Raw genomic sequence first — 20,183 nt, 5'->3', positions numbered from 1 at the left:
CGGACCGCAGCGACGCACGGATGCACGCCAAGACCGTAGGATCCTACGCAGTGCCGTAGGGGACCGCACCGCCACTTCCCAGCAAATTAGGGACACTGTTGCTCCTGGGGTATCGGCGAGGACCATTCGCAACCGTCTCCATGAAGCTGGGCTACGGTCCCGCACACCGTTAGGCCGTCTTCCGCTCACGCCCCAACATCGTGCAGCCCGCCTCCAGTGGTGTCGCGACAGGCGTGAATGGAGGGACGTATGGAGACGTGTCGTCTTCAGCGATGAGAGTCGCTTCTGCCTTGGTGCCAATGATGGTCGTATGCGTGTTTGGCGCCGTGCAGGTGAGCGTCACAATCAGGACTGCATACGACCGAGGCACACAGGGCCAACACCCGGCATCATGGTGTGGGGAGCGATCTCCTACACCGGCCGTACACCACTGGTGATCGTCGAGGGGACACTGAATAGTGCACGGTACATCCAAACCGTCATCGAACCCATCGTTCTACCATTCCTAGACCGGCAAGGGAACTTGCTGTTCCAACAGGACAATGCACGTCCCCATGTATCCCGTGCCACCCAACGTGCTCTAGAAGGTGTAAGTCAACTACCCTGGCCAGCAAGATCTCCGGATCTGTCCCCCATTGAGCATGTTTGGGACTGGATGAAGCGTCGTCTCACGCGGTCTGCACGTCCAGCACGAACGATGGTCCAACTGAGGCGCCAGGTGGAAATGGCATGGCAAGCCGTTCCACAGGACTACATCCAGCATCTCTACGATCGTCTCCATGGGAGAATAGCAGCCTGCATTGCTGCGAAAGGTGGATATACACTGTACTAGTGCCGACATTGTGCATGCTCTGTTGCCTGTGTCTATGTGCCTGTGGTTCTGTCAGTGTGATCATGTGATGTATCTGACCCCAGGAATGTGTCAATAAAGTTTCCCCTTCCTGGGACAATGAATTCACGGTGTTGTTATTTCAATTTCCAGGAGTGTATAAATGGAAACCAATGCACAGACACCGTACCACCAATAAAGGTATGGGTATAGTCGCTAGATAGTTTGCAGTTTTTTGAATATAGAAAAATACTATTTCTATTAAGCCAATATACACTGATCAGCCAGAATATTATGACTACCGACCTACTATCGATATAAACCCGTCCAGACGATAGCAGCATCACCTGGCGAGGAATGACTGCACGTCAGACGCACGCGCGGTGCATGTAGTACCAGCGAGCGTGCTGTCTATTTGTAGAATGCGGAAGGTGTGATATGTATCTCTGTGTGTATTGTGTATTGAACCAGGGACCAAGAAACGACGGAGAGGCTTCGTCCCCACCGTAGCCCTGACTGGTTCACAACCCCACAACAGGCTACAACAGTCCACTCACCCCACCGCCGCCCCACACCGAACCCAGGGTTACTGTGCATTGTGCGCCCCCCCCCCCCCCCCTCCTCCCAGTGGACAAAAGTGGAATATGATGCGCAGATCATGAGATATTGGATTTTTCTGGCTTCTGACGTACACGGATTTGCCTGCCGATAACTTCGACGTATAAACCAGTTGTACAAATTCTAATTTTTATTGTCCTATTATTTAAGCATACTGACAGAAGGTTAAACGTTCTTCTTCATTTAAGGGATTAGATGGCAGTTCGTTCCAACTTCGCGCATTGGTCGATTTTCTACATGATTTCCCTGCATTCCTCTCCCATTTCAGATTGCAAGGACTCCTATTTTTCAGTGTTGCGGGAAATCTTCTTTCCGAGAGAAATACTTCGTCACTTAATCAAGCCTCTTCAGCTTACAGACAGAAGTAGGGAACATTTTGTACGCATTTCAACCTGTCTTGTGGCTGTTTTGTTTTACATGGACTGTATTCTTTTTATGTTACAGTTGACACTCCCGGAGGGGAAAGATTGGTAGTTACTGTAGTGAGCCACTGAAAAAGAATAGAGCCAGCAGAGTATCACCAACAGCTAAACTTGTATGTTTCTTAGTTGTGGGAATACTATCCAGGTAAGCAAGAATTGCTAGAAGTAAGCGCCACGAAACAGGAGTTTCAAGTTCTTCATCTACCGTATTACAACACCCTTAATGGGGTTGGTAATCACTAAGTCATGATATCACTGAGTGCTGTATGATAGAAATTTTTCGTTACTAAAGAGTAATATGTTCGGACAGACCGAAAAATACGAGAGGTACTAGCGTCCCCAGAAACGTGAATAAAGCTTTGAACTGCATAAAATCACACATAGTGCAATTGTGGAAGGTCTCATTTTCATGTCAGATTTTACTGCTTTAAAGAAAGAAATTTACTAGCGTTGCGGCTACAGACTTTTTGACGAGGGAATGCACGAAGCAGTCATTGGCGAGAGCGTAGCGACAGTACCTTGGTGACAGTGGCCGTGGCATGTGCCGACGTCTATGTGCTCCTGGAAGGGCGTGCCCGGGAAGACTGCTAGCACGTGCGGCAGGCGCGTGCACGCGGGGGGCCGCGGCACGCACTCGCAGCTCTCCACGACGGACACCTCGCGCACGCCCAGCCGCGTCCACACGCGCCGCAGCTGCGACGCCGACGGCCGGCACAGCCACTCCGCGTCGCACGCCACCTGCACAGCGGTTGCTTGCTTGCTTGCTTGGTTGATTTGGGGGAGCGGACCAAACAGAGAGGGCATCGGTCCCGTCGGATTAGGGAAGGATGTGGATGGAAGACGGCCGTGCCCTTCCAAAGGAACCGTGCCGGCATTTGCGTGAAGCGATTCGTGGAAATTTCGGAAAACCTGAATCAGGATGGACGGACGCGGGTTTGAACCGTCATCCTGCCGAAGGCGAGTCCAGTGTGGTAGCCACTGCGCCGCCTCGATCGGTCGCACAGCGGTCACCTCGTGTATGATGCAGTCTAGATAGTCGTTTTGCTCACGCCAACCCTGGCCTTGAGCTTGATGAAGTGATAAGTTTTTCTTATGCACGAAGAAGTAATGGTTCAGAACGAGATGAATTATCATCTGTTATAAATTGGAAACAACATTTCCCCATTTCCGTCGTTATAATGCTTGCGAGTCGAGTTTTCCATCATTGGTTTTTTTTCTATAAAAAGGTTTAGGCTCGTTTTCTCGTGAAATCGTCTACATATATTTCACTGCATCTGCTTGTCTAACTCAAATTAAAATCGGCGTATAGATGTACGTAAGTACAGACCACAGTACAGACCACAATTACGCTAAAGAAACAATAAATTCGTCACAGTAGCCATTTAACACCCACTGGTCGATAAAGAACTCCTCTAAACTTTTCCCTGCACTGAAGTCTTCAACTGTGCGCATCTATGATGGTCTTGCAGTTGTTTATGATGTCATGTGTATCCGCTTTAGATTTGGTTGTCGACTCTATCTTTTCTTATTAGAATCCTTCAGGTAATTAGTTCATTTATCATTCATTCCTCTGGATACATGTCCTCCCTTCTCCATTTCATTATTACTATACTCTTAATTATGTCTACCTCTCCGTCCTGTTCCCTGACTCATTTGTTTGTTTACCTGTGTCTCATAAGCTAGAAAAGTTTAATAATAATAATTCTCCGCCTACTCTGTTTAAACTGACCTTGTGCTCCGAGTTATGGGACCTTAAATCGATGAAAGATGTAAACCTAAAGTATCAGTTGATATGTAACATTTGTCATTTTCTGCTTCATGTAAATTAATTGTTGTGAATGACTTCGTAGTATATCAAGTACGTGTTGATTTATTACTTGAGAATTCTGGTCTCTCTTTTATTCTGATGTGGCTATTATTAAATTGTTATTATTGTTATTCCCATTAGTTTTTTTCAATCGGACTGCTAATATCCTAAATATCATTCTGTTAGGTATTTCTCTTTGTAACTTGTTGTGTGAAGAATCAGTTTCATAATTATGACTGGAGTTAACGTATATACCGATACGGCATTATTTTTTCAAGGTGAGAATAAGAATACCTCATTCTATTCTATGTAATTTTTGTATTTTTTACGTGCATGCATCTTTTTCCGAAACCATTTAGCATTTACCATTGCTAAGTCCTCTGTTGCATCTGTAGTTGTAATAATATTAGAAGCTAAGGGCACGAAGAAAGCTTCCTGGGCCACAGGGGAGAAATGTATTTGGGGAAAGAAAAGGAAAAAAAAGTGAAAATCGCAGAAAAACTTTAGCTGAAAGAGACTAGTTCATTGACGTAATAATTACACACCAGAAATAAAACCATAAATTGCAAAAATGTGTCAATGAAGCCATGTTGACCAATAAAAGAGCATATAGTACGTAACGCTTTGGATCGCTGAAATTTTATCTTGGTGCATGTAGCACAGTCACATATAACTGAAATCATAGCGAACTATTGACGGGATAGCTTTGTCCCCTGTGGTCTCTGAAAATAAAAATTCGCCACTATTCACAAAGTGTCTCTTGTAGAATATCTGCAGTTTTTGTATAAAAAAAGCGTTTTAACATTTTTTAAATTCTGTCATTGAATTTCGTCAATTTTCTCAGGTAATTATTTGCTTAAAATATTTTGTGTTGTAAAGCCCGTGAATGATTTCGGTCACTCGTTGAACTAAAATACTGAAATGAGTTTTCTCGTGAATGAATCATGTCTTAGGATGTTTGTGAGTGTGACGATTTGGTTTCGTGTGCCCCTCAACAATAGTAATGTAAATTCCGGTGGTAGCCCACTCACCATTTGCCTAGTCGAGTGCAGGAAACATCGTAATGATTGCACTCAGTCTCGCTGAAATGCCGAACCGAGGTCGACAATTTGAGTGTCCGATTCCATCCAGGTCTGATCTTCGATTTAACCGAGTTCTGGAAGCTCATCTTTGACATATTCTGGTTTTACTATGCTCCAGTCATATATACACGGTAGCTACGTGGTTGTCGGTACAAAGCATTACAAATTGTTATTTAAATTACGCTATTGTTTCATCTGAACGAAATCCCAAGCGGCCACGCAAAATAAAAATATGCAGCTCTCTCTTGTCATGGCCTTCAACGGAAAAACCGCGCTAGGAGTAAGCGGCTGGGACGCAAAAAGCGAGGCTTCCAGCGACTCCGATCACCGCCTACGTTCTCGGCGGAACAAAACATGTTTACATCATTTTCCATCGCTGTACCGACAGAGATCACGAGATCGTGCACTGATTAGAAAATAGCTCATTATCCCTGGAAAGTAATGAATTCCGCGCTATCGGAATTCCTTCGTCGACCACCGCCCCATAACATAAAGATATATGGAAGGCAGGAAGGTGCGGAGAAAATTTATCTATCATTGTTCGAGGCGGCCGTCAGCCAGGCCTTGAAACCGAGTAGTCGTTCCTCGCGGCCATCGGCCGATCGTGTTTGACTCGCTTCGATTCGAACACCGCTTGCGAATACCTTATTGACCTGTAACATTGATGAGACGCAAATATTCGTGCTGGTAGAACTATGTCTGGGAAGTCTAAATTTACCATCAAAATACTTTACATGTGTACTTCCTGTGGCCTTTAAATAAAGTTTGTGTCATCAACGCAGGCCTTTCGGTTGCTGAATGCATTATCAGCAAAATGATTATTAATGAAAGGAGCTTTCACGTTTTAAATGAATATGACTCCAACATCCTCTATTATTATTATTATTATTATTATTATTAGAGACCGGATTATATGCATCATAAATATCTCAAAATATGCATGCAAATTTGGATGAAAAATGCATGAAAAGTGTCGAGATATACAAGACCAAATATTGAAAAAACATGGTAGCTACTGCGTGTATTTTATCTCAAAGTCGAACCTGTGCATATCAATTACGAGTACCGGCCAATCAAAAAATCGGTACATTTACAACGCTGATATTTTCTGAATACTTTCTGTTAGAGGTTAGGAAGGAGGCCATTGTGCGATTATTTTCTAAAAATTTGCAAAATGGGGATGCATGCCGTGTTTTAAGATTTGTTCCTTCTTTGCTATTGTTGTCGGTAACATGCGGATGCGATGCGAGTGAGTCGCAGCGAAGCAATCGATATGTACAGGACCAACTTTGAGATATATCGTATGCAGCAGAGGGCACGCTCAAAAACTCGCATTAACTTTTAATTAATACAATTGGACCAAAGCATTATTTACAGTTTATTTTACATTTTCCCACGATTGTAAATATAAGCGACCAAGTACTGTGCCAAATGTTCGGTAGTAAGATTGTGTCTTCGATCACTCAAAACATTTTTATAAGCAGAGAAGTACCGTTCTTCGTCAACTGAGATAACTGGGCAGTATTTGAATTTGGGTGCTATGTTGGCATTTATTGTTCCTGATAAATGTTTACCGGTCCCACTAATAAAACTATGAATTTGGCACAAGGGTTCAAAGCCTAGGTTATTATTTAAAATGTTTTGAGACTTTTCTCTACGTTTTCTTCGGAATACCTCCGTCAATGAGGAGTTCACTAGAATAATTTTATTCATTAACTGAATAGATTCATTCAACGCCAAACCTTGAGTTTCAAGCTTTTTAATACTCGCATGTATATGGGAAAAATGAGTGCTAATCACAGCAATGTCTTTTTCAATACCGGAATCATTGAAAGCTTTCTTGCACTAGCAAACTGCCAAAGCCTCTGCACTATCTAATGGCCTCGAAATGTTCATTATAAAACAACACAGCTTCGACCCACGTACCCCAACGAGTTACCACTGGTTCGGGAGGTAAAGGCACATTAGGTAGTTTTTCTTTGTAGGTCTTGATGTGAACAGGAGCCTTTAGAAACACCTTCTTTGTGGATTAAATCAGTTTATTTACATTCAAAACCGTGGAACGTACTTCTTCAGCAAGGCCTTGATGTACTCCATGAGCAAAGCACGTCACATGAATAAATTTGAGATAAAATGCTCGGAGGGCTTTTCCTGTTTTGATCATATAGGGAGCAGCATCTGAAATAAACACAAACACCCTTTCATCTGCAGAATATTCTGGAAATATTTTTCTAATACCCTCATTCACAAATCTAGCGATCATAGAATTATTTAATTTAACAAGTTCTTTACAGGCCGCTAAATAGGAAGAAAAGGCTCTTCTTTTAAAGCACCAACAATTAAATTTGCAATGTAACTGCTACAAGTGTCTGTAGTTTCATTAACTGAAATCCAGGTAATGCTGTCCTTGAGTTCATTGCGTATTTCAAAAATGTCTAAAATGGCTCTGAACACTATGGGACTTAACATCTATGGTCATCAGTCCCCTAGAACTTAGAACTACTTAAACCGAACTAACCTAAGGACAGCACACAATACCCAGTCATCACGAGGCAGAGAAAATCCTTGACCCCGCCGGGAATCGAACCCGGGAACCCGGGCGTGGGAAGCGAGAACGCTACCGCACGACCACGAGCTGCGGACATTGCGTATTTATTCCAGAACATCTGTAAATTGTCGGTATGTAATTTTTACGCAACGTTGATTCATCTGGAATATTTTGATTTAAGCAAGATTTGCGCAGGAAGCCTTTGAGGATAAGGTTTGTGGCGCGCGGGATTAGCCGAGCGGTTTGAGGCGCTGCAGTCATGGAGTGTGCCGTTGCTCCCGGCGTAGGTTCGAGTCCTCCCTCGGGCATTGGTGTGCGTGTTTGTCCTTTGGATAATTTAGGTTAAGTAGATTGTAAGCTTAGGGACTGATGACCTTAGCAGTTAAGTCTCGTAAGATTTCACACACATTTGAACATTTGATAGGATTTGTAAGTTTGTGAAGAGGAATATTGCTTTCAATGAATGCTTCACGTAGATCCATGTTAAACCGATTTTTTTTGTTACCTTTGGACAAATTCCTGCTGCTGCAACTTGCCGTTGTCAGAAGTTATTGTCGTGGTCCTTTCTTCTGCATTCCTGCGACGTGAAGACTTGTCTTGCCATGCTGGTCTATTTGAAACTTTTTTTGCACGAAACGTTGTTCTCGCAAACGTGGCAATATAAAACAATTCCGTCAAATGTAAATGTTCCAGGATGGTCAGCTATCCACGGAACGCCGTTTCTTTTTTCGGGCAGCATAGCGTACAAGACGTTACACATTACACGTCGTAAAGACGTTCAGCTGTATGCAAGCAAAGAGAAAGCTTAACTGAAACAATGGACGTGCGACTAAAAGCTTGCATAGTTTAATTTAATTGTCGCCTACGCATAAGGTATGAAAGGGGAGGGGATTAACCGAGGGCGCGGGCGTAGGAGCATTGACTCTATGTGCCTGTTCTTGTTCCTCTTCTGTAATGATTTCGCTAGGCAGTGGCCTGTCGGTTAGCTATTGCAGGCAGTTATAGGTCGCGGTCAGTCAGTGAGACATAAAAACTAGATCGAACTAGAGATCGCCAGGCCAAATTTTTAAAATATTGTACATGTTGTTGTTGTTCGGTCTTGAGTCCAGAGACTGGTGTGACGCAGTTCTCCATGCTGCTCTATCCTGTGCAAGCTTCTTCATCTCCGAGTAACTACTGCAACCTACATCCTTCTGAATCTGCTCTTGGTCTCCCTCTACGATTTTTACCCTCCACGCTTCCCTTAATCACTAAATTGGTAATCCCTTGATGCCGCAGAACGTGTCCTACTAACCGATCCCTTCCTCTAGTCAAGTTGTGCCATAAATTTCTCTTCTCCCCGATTCTATTCAGTACCTCCTCATTAGTTACGTGATCTACCCATCTAATCTTCAGCATTCTTCTGTAGCACCACATTTCGAAAACTTCTATTCTCTTCTTGTCCAAACTATTTCTCCATACAAATACTTCTAGAAAAGACTTCCTGACACATTAATCTATACTTGATGTTAACAATATTCTCTTGTTCAGAAACGCTTTCCTTGCCATTGCCAATCTACATTTTATATCCGCTCTACTTCCACAATCAGCAGTTATTTTAATCCTCAATACTACTTTAAGTGTCTCATTTCCTAATCTAATTCCCTTAGCATCACCGGATTTAATTAGACAACATTCGATTATCCTCGTTTTACATTTGTTGATGTTCGTCTTTTATCCGCCTTTCAAGACACTTTCCATTCCGTTAAGCTGCTCTTCCAGGTCCTTTGCTGTCTCTGACAGAATTACAATGTCATCGGCGAACCTCAAAGTTTTTATTTCTTCTCCATGGATTTTAATTCCCACTCCGAATTTTTCTTTTGTTTCCTTTACTGCTTGCTCACTATACAGATTGAATAACATCAGGGATAGGCTACAACCCTGTCTCACTCCCTTCCCAACCGCTGCTTCCCTTTCATACCCCTCGATTCATATAACTGCCATCTGGTTCTTGTACAAATTGTAAGTAGCCTTTCGTTCCCTGTATTTTACCCCTGCCACCTTCAGAATTTGAAAGAGAGTATTCCAGTCAACGTCGTCAAAAGCTTTCTCTAAGTCTACAAATCCTAGAAACGTAGGTTTGCTTTTGCTTAATCTATCTTTTAAGGTAAGTCGAAGGGTCGGTATTGCCTCACGTGTTCCAACATTTCTACGGAATCCGAACCGATCTTCCCCAATGTCGGCTTCTACCAGTTTTTCCACTCGTCTGTAAAGAATTCGTGTAAGTATTTTGCAGCCGTGACTTATCCAACTGATAGTTCGGTATTTTTCACACCTGTCAACACCTGCTTTCTTTGGGATTCGAATTATTATATTCTTCTTGAAGTATGAGGGTATTTCGCCTGTCTCATACATCTTGCTCACCAGATGGTAGAGGTTTGTCATAGCTGGTTCTGGCAAGGCCATCAGTAGTCCTACTGAAATGTTGTTTTAGTCCCGGGGCCTTGTTTCAGTGCTCTGTCAAATTCTTCACGCAGTATCACATCTCCCATCTCATCTTCACTTACGTCCTCTTCCATTTCGATAACATTGCCCTCAAGTACATCACCCTTGTAAAGACCCTCTATATACTCCTTCCACCTTTCTGCTTTCCCCTCTTTGCTTAAAACTATGTATATTTTCGCTCTATTGTAAACATAGAGCGAAAATATGCATCGTCACTAATTTTTAATTGAAATATGCAATAACCGGTGAAAAGGAGCCAAATATGCAAATCCATATGCAACATGCAAATACATATAATCCGGTCTCTAATTATTATTATTTGTATTTGTTTTTGGCCGCCCTATAAAGTTAAACTAAAAGGTATGGTGAGTCTAATGTTCCCCTGCTTTAGTCTAGGTTTGAGTGTAGCAGTATATTCTTCTTATCTTTCTCCTTTATGGTGCAGGCTAGACTAGACAATCCAGTTTGTTTACGGTTTGCAAGTTTCAACTAAATTTGATATTTAACCATAAACTAATTAGTATGTAGTCTGACGACGAAGAACATGCCAATGTTTCTATAGTTACAGGAAAAGAAATTATTTATTCTGAAAATAATCGTCAAAATTAGATTCCTGTCTTGTTGTTCTATTTTCCTGTATGCAGTTTATGGAAAAGGAACAAATTACTGTTTCATTAAATCGTCAGTTATCTGACTGTCAAATGAGGTGAAACTGCATACCCCAAAAATAGAAAAAAATATTGATTACACTTCATCTAAACGAAATTAGTTAGCTCACACGTCGAAAATAATGTGTCTCACGAAGGATATTTTGTAGTATAACTGTAATCGGGACTGATGATCTTAGTCAGTTAGCTGCCCTATATTTAGGGGCGTTTTCTATATAATTTAACATTTAGTGATTTTACTGTGAGTATAGGTCAGCTCTTTGCGGGACAAGGGTTGACATTTGAATAACATAAAACTAGTGTTGATTGGTACATAAAGTGCTGAAAATAAATAAAAATCGATCTTACACTTAGATCTGCGTCTTACATGTCTCTGTTGCAGTTTTGTTACTTTTATACACGAGAAGTGTCAGACAGGCGTCACACGAGTTGAAATTTCTTAAAACAACTGTTTATTGCATTAAAACGCTTAGCATAGACTTGTCATACCGAACTGGGCATTGCTCCTGGCTTAAAATAGTAGCTGACAAATTTTGTGTTCCTTAGCCCAAATATAATATTAAATTTCTTTCTCCACTTTTTGTTCCACTTACAACCATTAGCAGTCTGACAAATAGAAAGCTTATCTGGAAAAAAAACGCAATATTTCAAAACCATTTCAAAACAAAATTATACAGACAGTTGAGCATGCTGCACCGAGCATTATTACAGACGATAAGAAGTCTTAAATGAGCAATTTGTGTGGGTCATATGTTTGTGAACAGCGTATGTTTCACAACATATTGCCGTATCGAAACTGGGAGAATTGCCATAAAAATCAATACACATTGGTCTACGATGTGTCCATGATGGAGACCACAACTATTCACAGAGAAAAGTTCCGCAACAGGCGTCATCCTAAATGGAATAAACTTGTAATCTTGTAATGGAACTATTAGAAACTGGCTCAATTAAGTTATAGGGAGCTAAGGTGGCCGAGGTTCTTGACAAATTATTATTCGCACAGTAGAATATGAGGAGAGTGTGCTGTATCGTGTGGGAAAAAATTTTTCAGTAAGCACAACTCAAGTTGCCCATGAAATGCGCTCTTTGAAATGTAAGTGTAGTATATAGCACTTTGGCAGCAGCAGTTGCACCCTTGTCATAAAAAATGTGCGAGCAATAAGGCCAAAATAATTTCCAGAGTTCAGTTATGTTGTGATGAATGTACTGAGATTGGCGGTCGCCTCTTTGAACAGTTGTCATGAACTTAAGTTGTTGTAAAAGGTTTCAGTTGTTTATTTCAATGAAAAACTAAGAGTTTAATTGTGACTATTGATTCCGTCTCTGAAAGTACTCAGTTTAGGACCATCAGCTATGAGTGTAATTTTATCCTTGAATGAATGGGACTTCCTATAGCGCGTTTCCATTCTTATATTGAGTTATTAATTTTTGTTTTTTAAATACAATCGACAGTAAATATGTTCTTTCATGGAAAATTCTGACGAATTTGTAGTACGAAACCATTTACTATCGTCTGCGTTGTCTGAATATAACTAATTATGTTTTAACAATAATAACATCCTGATGTGATGTCATTTTTATGGCATGATTCGGTCCATTCACAAAGAACACCTTTAACTACAGGAGAAATTCAGTTGACAGTTACTTCAAGAATAAGCTATAAGTATTATGTATCATCGGCTGGAAGAACATAGAGGTGCTATAAATGAACTACAGCATCTTTTGATATCTGTGTCGGAGGCACATATGTGACCACTACGTGGAGTACAATGAAGTGCGCTGCAGCTACGGTTTCAGTGGAGCTCTACAGAAAACGTACAGAGTAACTTGAACTTCCATCTTGAAGATACGCTGTATAGACAAGTGTCCTCAGCTCCCCAAAGTCGCTAGGCATGCAGCTAATAATGTAATAATTTCGTTCCGCTATCGTTACAGAATATAATCGGAGCAGATTTTCTGCTGAGTTTTGACACACCGCGAGCGCAATTTCCTTCTTTTCTCCAGAAGCGTGGTAACATTTACTGATTGGTTTTTTGAACGAATTAAACTGGTATGTAATCAAAGATAGCTGATAGTGTTCAGGGTGAGAGCATGCCAGAGGGAGAGAATGGGTGCGAATGTTAATAGTTGATATCGTTGGGAGAAGGGGGGAGGGAGATGAAAAAGATAATAAAGAAAAACATTTCCTTGGCGGACTCTACGGTAACTAGTCCTTTGCGATAAGTTCATGTGTGACAAGATCCACATATTATCCTATAATAAACTATTTAAAATTACAGTACGAAAAAATATTCATAAAAGACCATGCCTGAAATATGAAATCCTCTTCATGCTAAATAAGGGACGTGCAGCTTAAGCATAATTAAAAGGTAAGCCTTGAAGATATCCGTTGTTTTCTGGCAACAGAAATGATATTACCGTATGTACATAGCTAAGGAGCAGTAATACATAGTGTCATAGCTTGTTTTTAACACGAGAAGCAGGATATCAAAAGTTATGACCATCTATAAAATATTCTGATTTCAGATTTTCGCAGGAAATAATTTGTACGGGGAATTACAACTTCAGTAAATATAATTGCAATGTGGTTCGGCAATGAATTGAAGTCAGTAAGGCGTAGAGCACATACAGCCCGATACAGTGTGATGGTTTTGAGTTCATACTGTTGGAAACGTGTGTAACTACCGCATTTAGCTATGAATCAATGCGTGCAGTAATAGCGGTTCTACTCCTTTTCGCCATTTGGAATTGAACCTCTTTCCTTCCATCTGTTGAACACTTTGTATGATTTTTCCAGTGCACACCACGTTAATATACTGGTAACACCAGCTTCTTTGGTGCGTTAAGACCCCTATCTTACTCTCAACGATGCCGAGCATTGAACTCACATCATGTTAGTCTATAGCTCTTTCACGATCATTACACTCTTATAAATCTTGCAGCATTTCTCCGACAGTCACTCACTGCACGCAAGGACATCGCACGAAAACTGCTTGCTTCCACCTTCATCAGTCTTCTGTGATCTCGGCCCACTGGAACGCGTTTTGAAGAAGGTTCACGGCCAACCGTTCGATATCCTTATCTCCGACTTCGTGCACTGTAGCAGCAGAGGACTTACATCGAAAACATCAAGGAACTGAATAGACACTCGGAATGCTCGAATTCAATGGAACGTATTCGGACATTCATTTACGAGACTGAATGGTGCGTCAGAAACGTACCGAGAGGCTCTTTGAAATCATATTTTTGACTGTGGGATATTATTAGGTAAAGTGCAGCATATATTTAGCTTCCTCGTCTCGTCCATGCGTCGATGGCCCTACGAAATGTTGGAAGATGAGGGATATTAGAGTTCGTGTTAAAATAAGAGAAGCATCTTTTCCATTTCATCCTTTTTTATGACTCTAATAGCAGTGTTGGACAATGAAGTATCGTAGTCCTCATATAAAGGGGAGAAAGGATATATTTTATTTTCAGTATTCCGTATTTAATTTTTAAAAATTTTTATCTGTTGTTCATAATGACAGGACATTAAATCCTACCGATGCGATTTTCAATATAGTTCGTTGGACGCTCGTTTTTCGTATTTCTACATTTCATCTCAGCACAACCAAGACAATAATTGGAAAGTTTCTTGACACAACTCGCATAGCAAAAGTTTATGAAATATGTAAAAAAAGGTATTTGATTTGTCGAGGAATGTCTAGCAACCAGTGGCTTCAAAATTAATTATTGCAGAAGTATCAATTTTGAGGGTTTACGAGTCCTTCCTTTTTGAGAAAGGATAAAAAATTTAAAAATAAATTGCATTAATATTACAAATACGAGTCTTCATCCAATAAAATCGAGAGAGGTGAAGAAGTGCTAGCGAACTCGACTAACATTACCAAGCGCGGCTGTCCAGATCCCCGTCCAGATATCCACATAGGATTTTCTGTAATTCACTTAAGTCAAATACCAGTATAGTTTCTTTGAAAGGTCACCGACTATTACGTTGACCACGGTTCTTCCAAACCCGTGCTCGTGCTCCGTCATTAATTATCTCGTCGTCGACGGAACTTTAAACTCTGATCTGAGGCTGTCTTAACGGATTACGTCCAAAAGACGTTAATAAAAATGAATTAAAAAACCGTTAAAAGTGACAGTGGTACACAAAATATCCTCTGTACAAAGTGGGTAGAAGAATATAAATGAAGATGTAAATGTGGAAACAACATGGTCAGAGTTCAGTTAAGTCATTATTTTACATTCAAAGGTTTTTATTAGAATGTGACATGTCAAAGTTGAAATAAATATGATACATGCTAAAATAGTTATTAGATGAAAGAAGGGAACGTGAGTTTAGATTTTAACGTTCCGTCGACGACGAGATCATTAAGACGGAGCACGAGCTCGGGAGAAGCGTGGTCAACGTAATAGTCCGTGACCTTTCAAAGAAACTATACCGGTATTTGACTTAGTGAATTTCAGAAAATCCATTGTGGATATCTGGACAGGTGCAGGTGCGCTTGGCAATGTTAGTCGAGTTCGCTAATACTATTTCAGCTCTCTCGATTTTATTGGATGGATTTTTCCGCGAAAAAAAAAAAGGCCAAAAACCTTGTTATGCATGAGGCGCACCAAACATTCACTTGATCGCTGTGTCGCTGTAACTGTACAGTAGCATATGGGGCCGGCCGCGGTGGCCGTGCGGTTCTGGCGCTGCAGTCCGGAACCGCGGGACTGCTACGGTCGCAGGTTCGAATCCTGCCTCGGGCATGGGTGTGTGTGATGTCCTTAGGTTAGTTAGGTTTAAGTAGTTCTAAGTTCTAGGGGACTTATGACCTAAGATGTTGAGTCCCATAGTGCTCAGAGCCATTTGAACCATTTGAAGTAGCATATGGAGACTCTGAACCCCATATACCGACATTATGCCTATTTACCATTCCACTGACATGAAAGGTGGATTCATCGGTAAAGCATATGCGATTTAAGTAATCGTTAGCGCCATCAATCCTGTTGAGAATCTCAGTTGCAAATTCAGCTCATGTCAGCAAATCATTCGGTTGTAAGGCATGCACGATTTGCACTTTGTAAGCATGCAAACTAAGCCTTTCATGAAGAATCTTCACCACACTTGCTTGCGGTATTTGAAGTTCACGTGATGCTTGACGAGTTGATTTAGGCAGACTCCGTTGAAACGATTGCCGAACACTATCAACAGTTGCATCACTCACACGAGGCCTGCCACTTCGAGGACGATCTTCAACACTGCCTGTTTCGTTAAACTTTGCATACCATCGCTTTATTGATTTAACGTCAGAAGGGCTGCGTCCATAAGAAGCCCGAAATTTACGCTGAACACTGATGGGCGATTTCGTTGCGTAAAACCAAAGAATACAGTGCGTTTATCCTGCTTCGACGCCATTTCGCCAGCAACTAACGTGACCTAACAGACCCCGTCGGTGCTGTGGAGCACTAGCGCCATCTATTGGTCACAACAACTAGTAACACTAACCTATGTAACGGCATCAAATGTAACTTATTATGTCAAACGGTTATTCTGTTATAATTTTTTATAATCACGGCAAGACTTTGTGCTCACCCTGTATTTTAGTGAATTAGTGTATACATCTCCCTTGGCCATATTACCTACTGTCTCATTTCCCTTCATTCCGCCGTGCGCTTTCATCCGTAACATGATGGTAGACTTATTCGGACGGGGAAGTTCATGCACTGCTTCTATAATGCGAGATACTAGGTAATTTTTTGTACTGTTAACACCATAGCATTTTAATGGCATCGGTGTTGAGTATGAATCTGACAAAATTATGATTGTTTTTTCTCGCACTTCATTTGCGTATGTAAGTCCATTTAAAATCGTTATAAGACCTGCAGTGAATACGGATGCAATTTCAGGGAGCTTGGATTTGCCTCTTCGATTAATCTTGCTACCTACGAATGCACTTTCGGCCCCGTCCTTTTGTTTTAGACCTATGTGTGTAGATTTATCTTGAGGATGGCCATGCTGCTGGGTTGTCAGCCGAAATTTTCTCATTCTGTGTACCTTGGACGAATCGAACGTGCGTCTTGAGATTCAGCGCCACTAAAGTGTTCACATAGGGCCTGTTGAAGCACCTTAAATTTGGGAAAGTGGCGATGTATTCACGCAAAAACAAAGCAATGAAGAAAAATTCTAATTCTACTAAGGGCGGTAGTTTCTTCTTAATCCAATACGTGCCTGCACAGCACTTTGTAGTGATATCTCTATTCTTTATTAAAAACTGTCATTTAAGAAGTGAAAATGTTTCAAGAGAAATATAGTGATGTATTTTCTGCATAGTTGTAATGGCATTTCATTCACTTCCACAGCAAAGCATTAGCTGTAGTCTATTTGAATGCTCCAATACAAACTCTGATAGCTTTATACTATCACTTATATAATTTCTCTAATGTATTTTGCTGAAAATGCATTCGTAGTCAGTTTAAGGTCTTATTAGAGTGCCATATACGTTAATGCAGATTCTGAGGTCTGCTCTCCAACAAACGCCTGTCACAGCGCGAAGAACATTTTTTGAGTTACGTGGTTAATGTGATGTGACCACGTCAGTTTACGATCAACGTCAAGTCTTGAGTACTTGACCATTCTTTTTACCAGGTATATAAAGGATACTAATCTTATGCTTTTTTTTAAAGCTTATGTCTTGTATATACGCAGACAACTGATTTCTGAGGCATTTTTAATTCACCGTTCATTAAAAAATATCGTAGCGTTATCCATGTGCCTCTGACACTCAATAAAACTATCGCTACGAATAGAAATACATAAACCATCTGCGTACTGCAGCACTTTTACACTCAGATGAAATATTGAATGCAAGTCTGATGTAAATAAATTGAGCAGCAATAGCGCCAACACCAGTCGTTATGATAACCGTTTACATGTTCTCCTCAGCACTACTGTTTCATTGTTTCTCGTAATAATCGGGCTCTATCGGACAACAATCGGCATAGCTTAAGTGCGCGATTTCGTGATTCTTCCAACTTATTTGTCAACAGGCGCATAAGAATACTATCATAGGCATTTCTGATATCCGTATACATTTCTAGGAAATATTGACTATCACGGAACGTAAGTTATATTGGGATGGTGCATAACAGATACGCTTAACAGATACTTTAGTCAGCAATAATGTGTTACCCTTCTCTAATTCCAAAAGTCTGTCAGTTCCACCAGTTTTTCCTCTTTCTATTTTTGTATAGACCTTGCATACTTGCCTGGATACACTTTAAAGTAAGAAAGTTCTCTTCCGTGACTTGTTGCTTGAAGATGTTGAGTGCTTCTATCCTCTCTTTAGCTACCGTCTCACATACTTCGTCCCACCAGACTGGAGGTGGCCTAACAGAGGTTCAGAAGGGCGTGTTTTGGGATACAGGCTTCGGCTGCCCTTTCAGTATTATGTGCAAGGTTGGCATAGTCAACACCCATATCCCCACATTCAAGTCTTTCAGCATTCAAGTCACCATTTCCCTATATTCTGCCCATTTTACGCTTCCTGTATTTTGTTTATACTGATCTCCCTGTACTGGGGTCATTCTGACATTTTTTCATATCGGTGAGTGGTCAGATCTGAGTGGCTCTTGAAATACTTCCCAGCTAACCTGTAGCGCAAAATTGGCGATGCGAACATGACGTAATCAGCGCTGTCTCGTTGACTAGGTCTGTAAATTGTCATTGGCGTCCGGTCCTTAAGTGCTACTAGTCCGTCAGCTTCTGTTTCTTCTGCGATTTCCATTCCAGCTCTGTCATCATCATTTAAGTCCCAAGTGGGATAATGGGCGTTCGGGTCCCCGACTATTATCTTTGAGTGGTCGACAGCATTAATTATTTCTCTTATTTAGTCTCTTGTTATCCTTGTTAGGAGCCCTATAAATCCATAAAATATTCCCATGGCCATCCCTCTTTCGCAGACTGGCCCCAAAATCCCTCTACCGCAACGTTTTAAGGTGAAAATTCTATACCATTTTCTATAAGAATGGCGCTGCCACCGTAGCCATCCCTTTGATCATTTCTTATAATATTATATACTAGAAATGTGATACGTTGACCCGGTTGTATCCATGTTTCTGAAATGTTACATACGGATGTAGCTAGCGTTCTAACATTTTTAAGTAGACTACTTTAGTTTGTTTTTAACGAACAAACATTCGACTGTATAATATTATTAATGAATCTCGTCTGTAATGTGAATTCACTTGCAGCATCCACCAGTATTAAGTTTTTTTACAATACAGCTGTGTGCGGTGATTCTAGCTGCAGAACTGGTTTGACTTGTTGTAACACTAATATTGTTATTTCCAGGATTTTGTTAGCAAATTTATCATTAATTTGTCCTCTTTCGGATATTTGCTACGGAGTTTTTTTTCGGTATTCTCTCCATCGTCCTTCATTTCGATGCCATTGCTGTCACTGCGTGTCTGGACATAAGATTTTCATCAGTTTTACTAATTTGAGACCAAACCAACTTAAGATTTTCTGTCATTTCGGTAGATAGAATTTTACTTTCAGATTTGTGGAACGCTTCACATATGGCACTCCTTAGGCTACTTTTGGCTATATTTAAATCTGCAGTGAAACTCTCCTTGCTTCCCGAGCAGCTTTTTCATACGGCTCTCAAACCACGGCTGATCTTCCCAGTCTCTCACAACTTTACTCAGCACGTATCTGTTTACGGCGTATTGTACAACTCTCTTGAGCTGTGTCCATTTATAAACATTTCAGCCTTTGAGGCGTATGTTACACATCTCAGGTGCGCTGAAATCTGTTTCTTGTCGCACTTACTGAGCAGAAATGCAATTCGAGCAGTCTTTACATTCTTACTGACACTCTTAGTCATTTATACTATAACGATCTTACGATCTTTTGATTTCTTACTCTACGTCGGAGAAAATATAAAAATGCAGTAAATGAAGCAGGCAAAAAGGAATACAAACGTCCCAAAAATGAGATAGACAGGAAGTGCAAAATGGCTAAGCAGGGATGGCTAGAGGACAAATGTAAGGATGTAGAGGCTTATCTCACTAGGGGTAAGATAGATACTGCCTACAGGAAAATTAAAGAGACCTTTGGAGATAAGAGAACCACTTGTATGAACATCAATAGCTCAGATGGACACCCAGTTCTAAGCAAAGAAGGGAAAGCAGAAAGGTGGAAGGAGTATATAGAGGGTCTATACAAGGGCGATGTACTTGAGGACAATATTATGGAAATGGAAGAGGATGTAGATGAATATGAAATGGGAGATACGATACTGCGTGAAGAGTTTGACAGAGCACTGAAAGACCTGAGTCGAAACAAGGCCCCCGGAGTAGACAACATTCCATTGGAACTACTGACGTCCTTGGGAGAGCCAGTCCTGACAAAGCTCTACCATCGGTGAGCAAGATGTATGAGACAGGCGAAATACCCTCAGACTTCAAGAAGAATGTAATAATTCCAATCCCAAAGAAAGCAAGTGCTGACAGATGTGAAAATTACCGAACAATCAGTTTAATAAGCCACAGCTGCAAAATACTAACACGAATTCTTTGCAGACGAATGGAAAAACTAGTAGAAGCCGACCTCGGGGAAGATCAGTCTGGATTCCGTAGAAATACTGGAACACGTGAGGTAATACTAACCTTACGACTTATCTTAGAAGAAAGATTAAGGAAAGGCAAACCTACGTCTCTAGCATTTGTAG

General features: G+C 41.0%; 1 protein-coding gene across 1 annotated transcript in view; it reads right to left on the bottom strand.

The window, feature by feature from the left end:
* Window positions 1–20,183, bottom strand: part of LOC126162594 (uncharacterized) — a 176,820-nt gene that overhangs the window by 29,019 nt on the left and 127,618 nt on the right. Inside the window, exon 4 of the mRNA XM_049919197.1 lies at window positions 2,388–2,607. Coding sequence (XP_049775154.1) covers window positions 2,388–2,607 — 220 coding nt within the window. The remainder of the gene's footprint in view (window positions 1–2,387; window positions 2,608–20,183) is intronic.

The sequence above is a fragment of the Schistocerca cancellata genome, chromosome 2, assembly GCF_023864275.1.
Source record: "Schistocerca cancellata isolate TAMUIC-IGC-003103 chromosome 2, iqSchCanc2.1, whole genome shotgun sequence".
NCBI lineage: Eukaryota > Metazoa > Arthropoda > Insecta > Orthoptera > Acrididae > Schistocerca > Schistocerca cancellata.
This window is presented reverse-complemented; position numbering and strand designations above follow the sequence as displayed.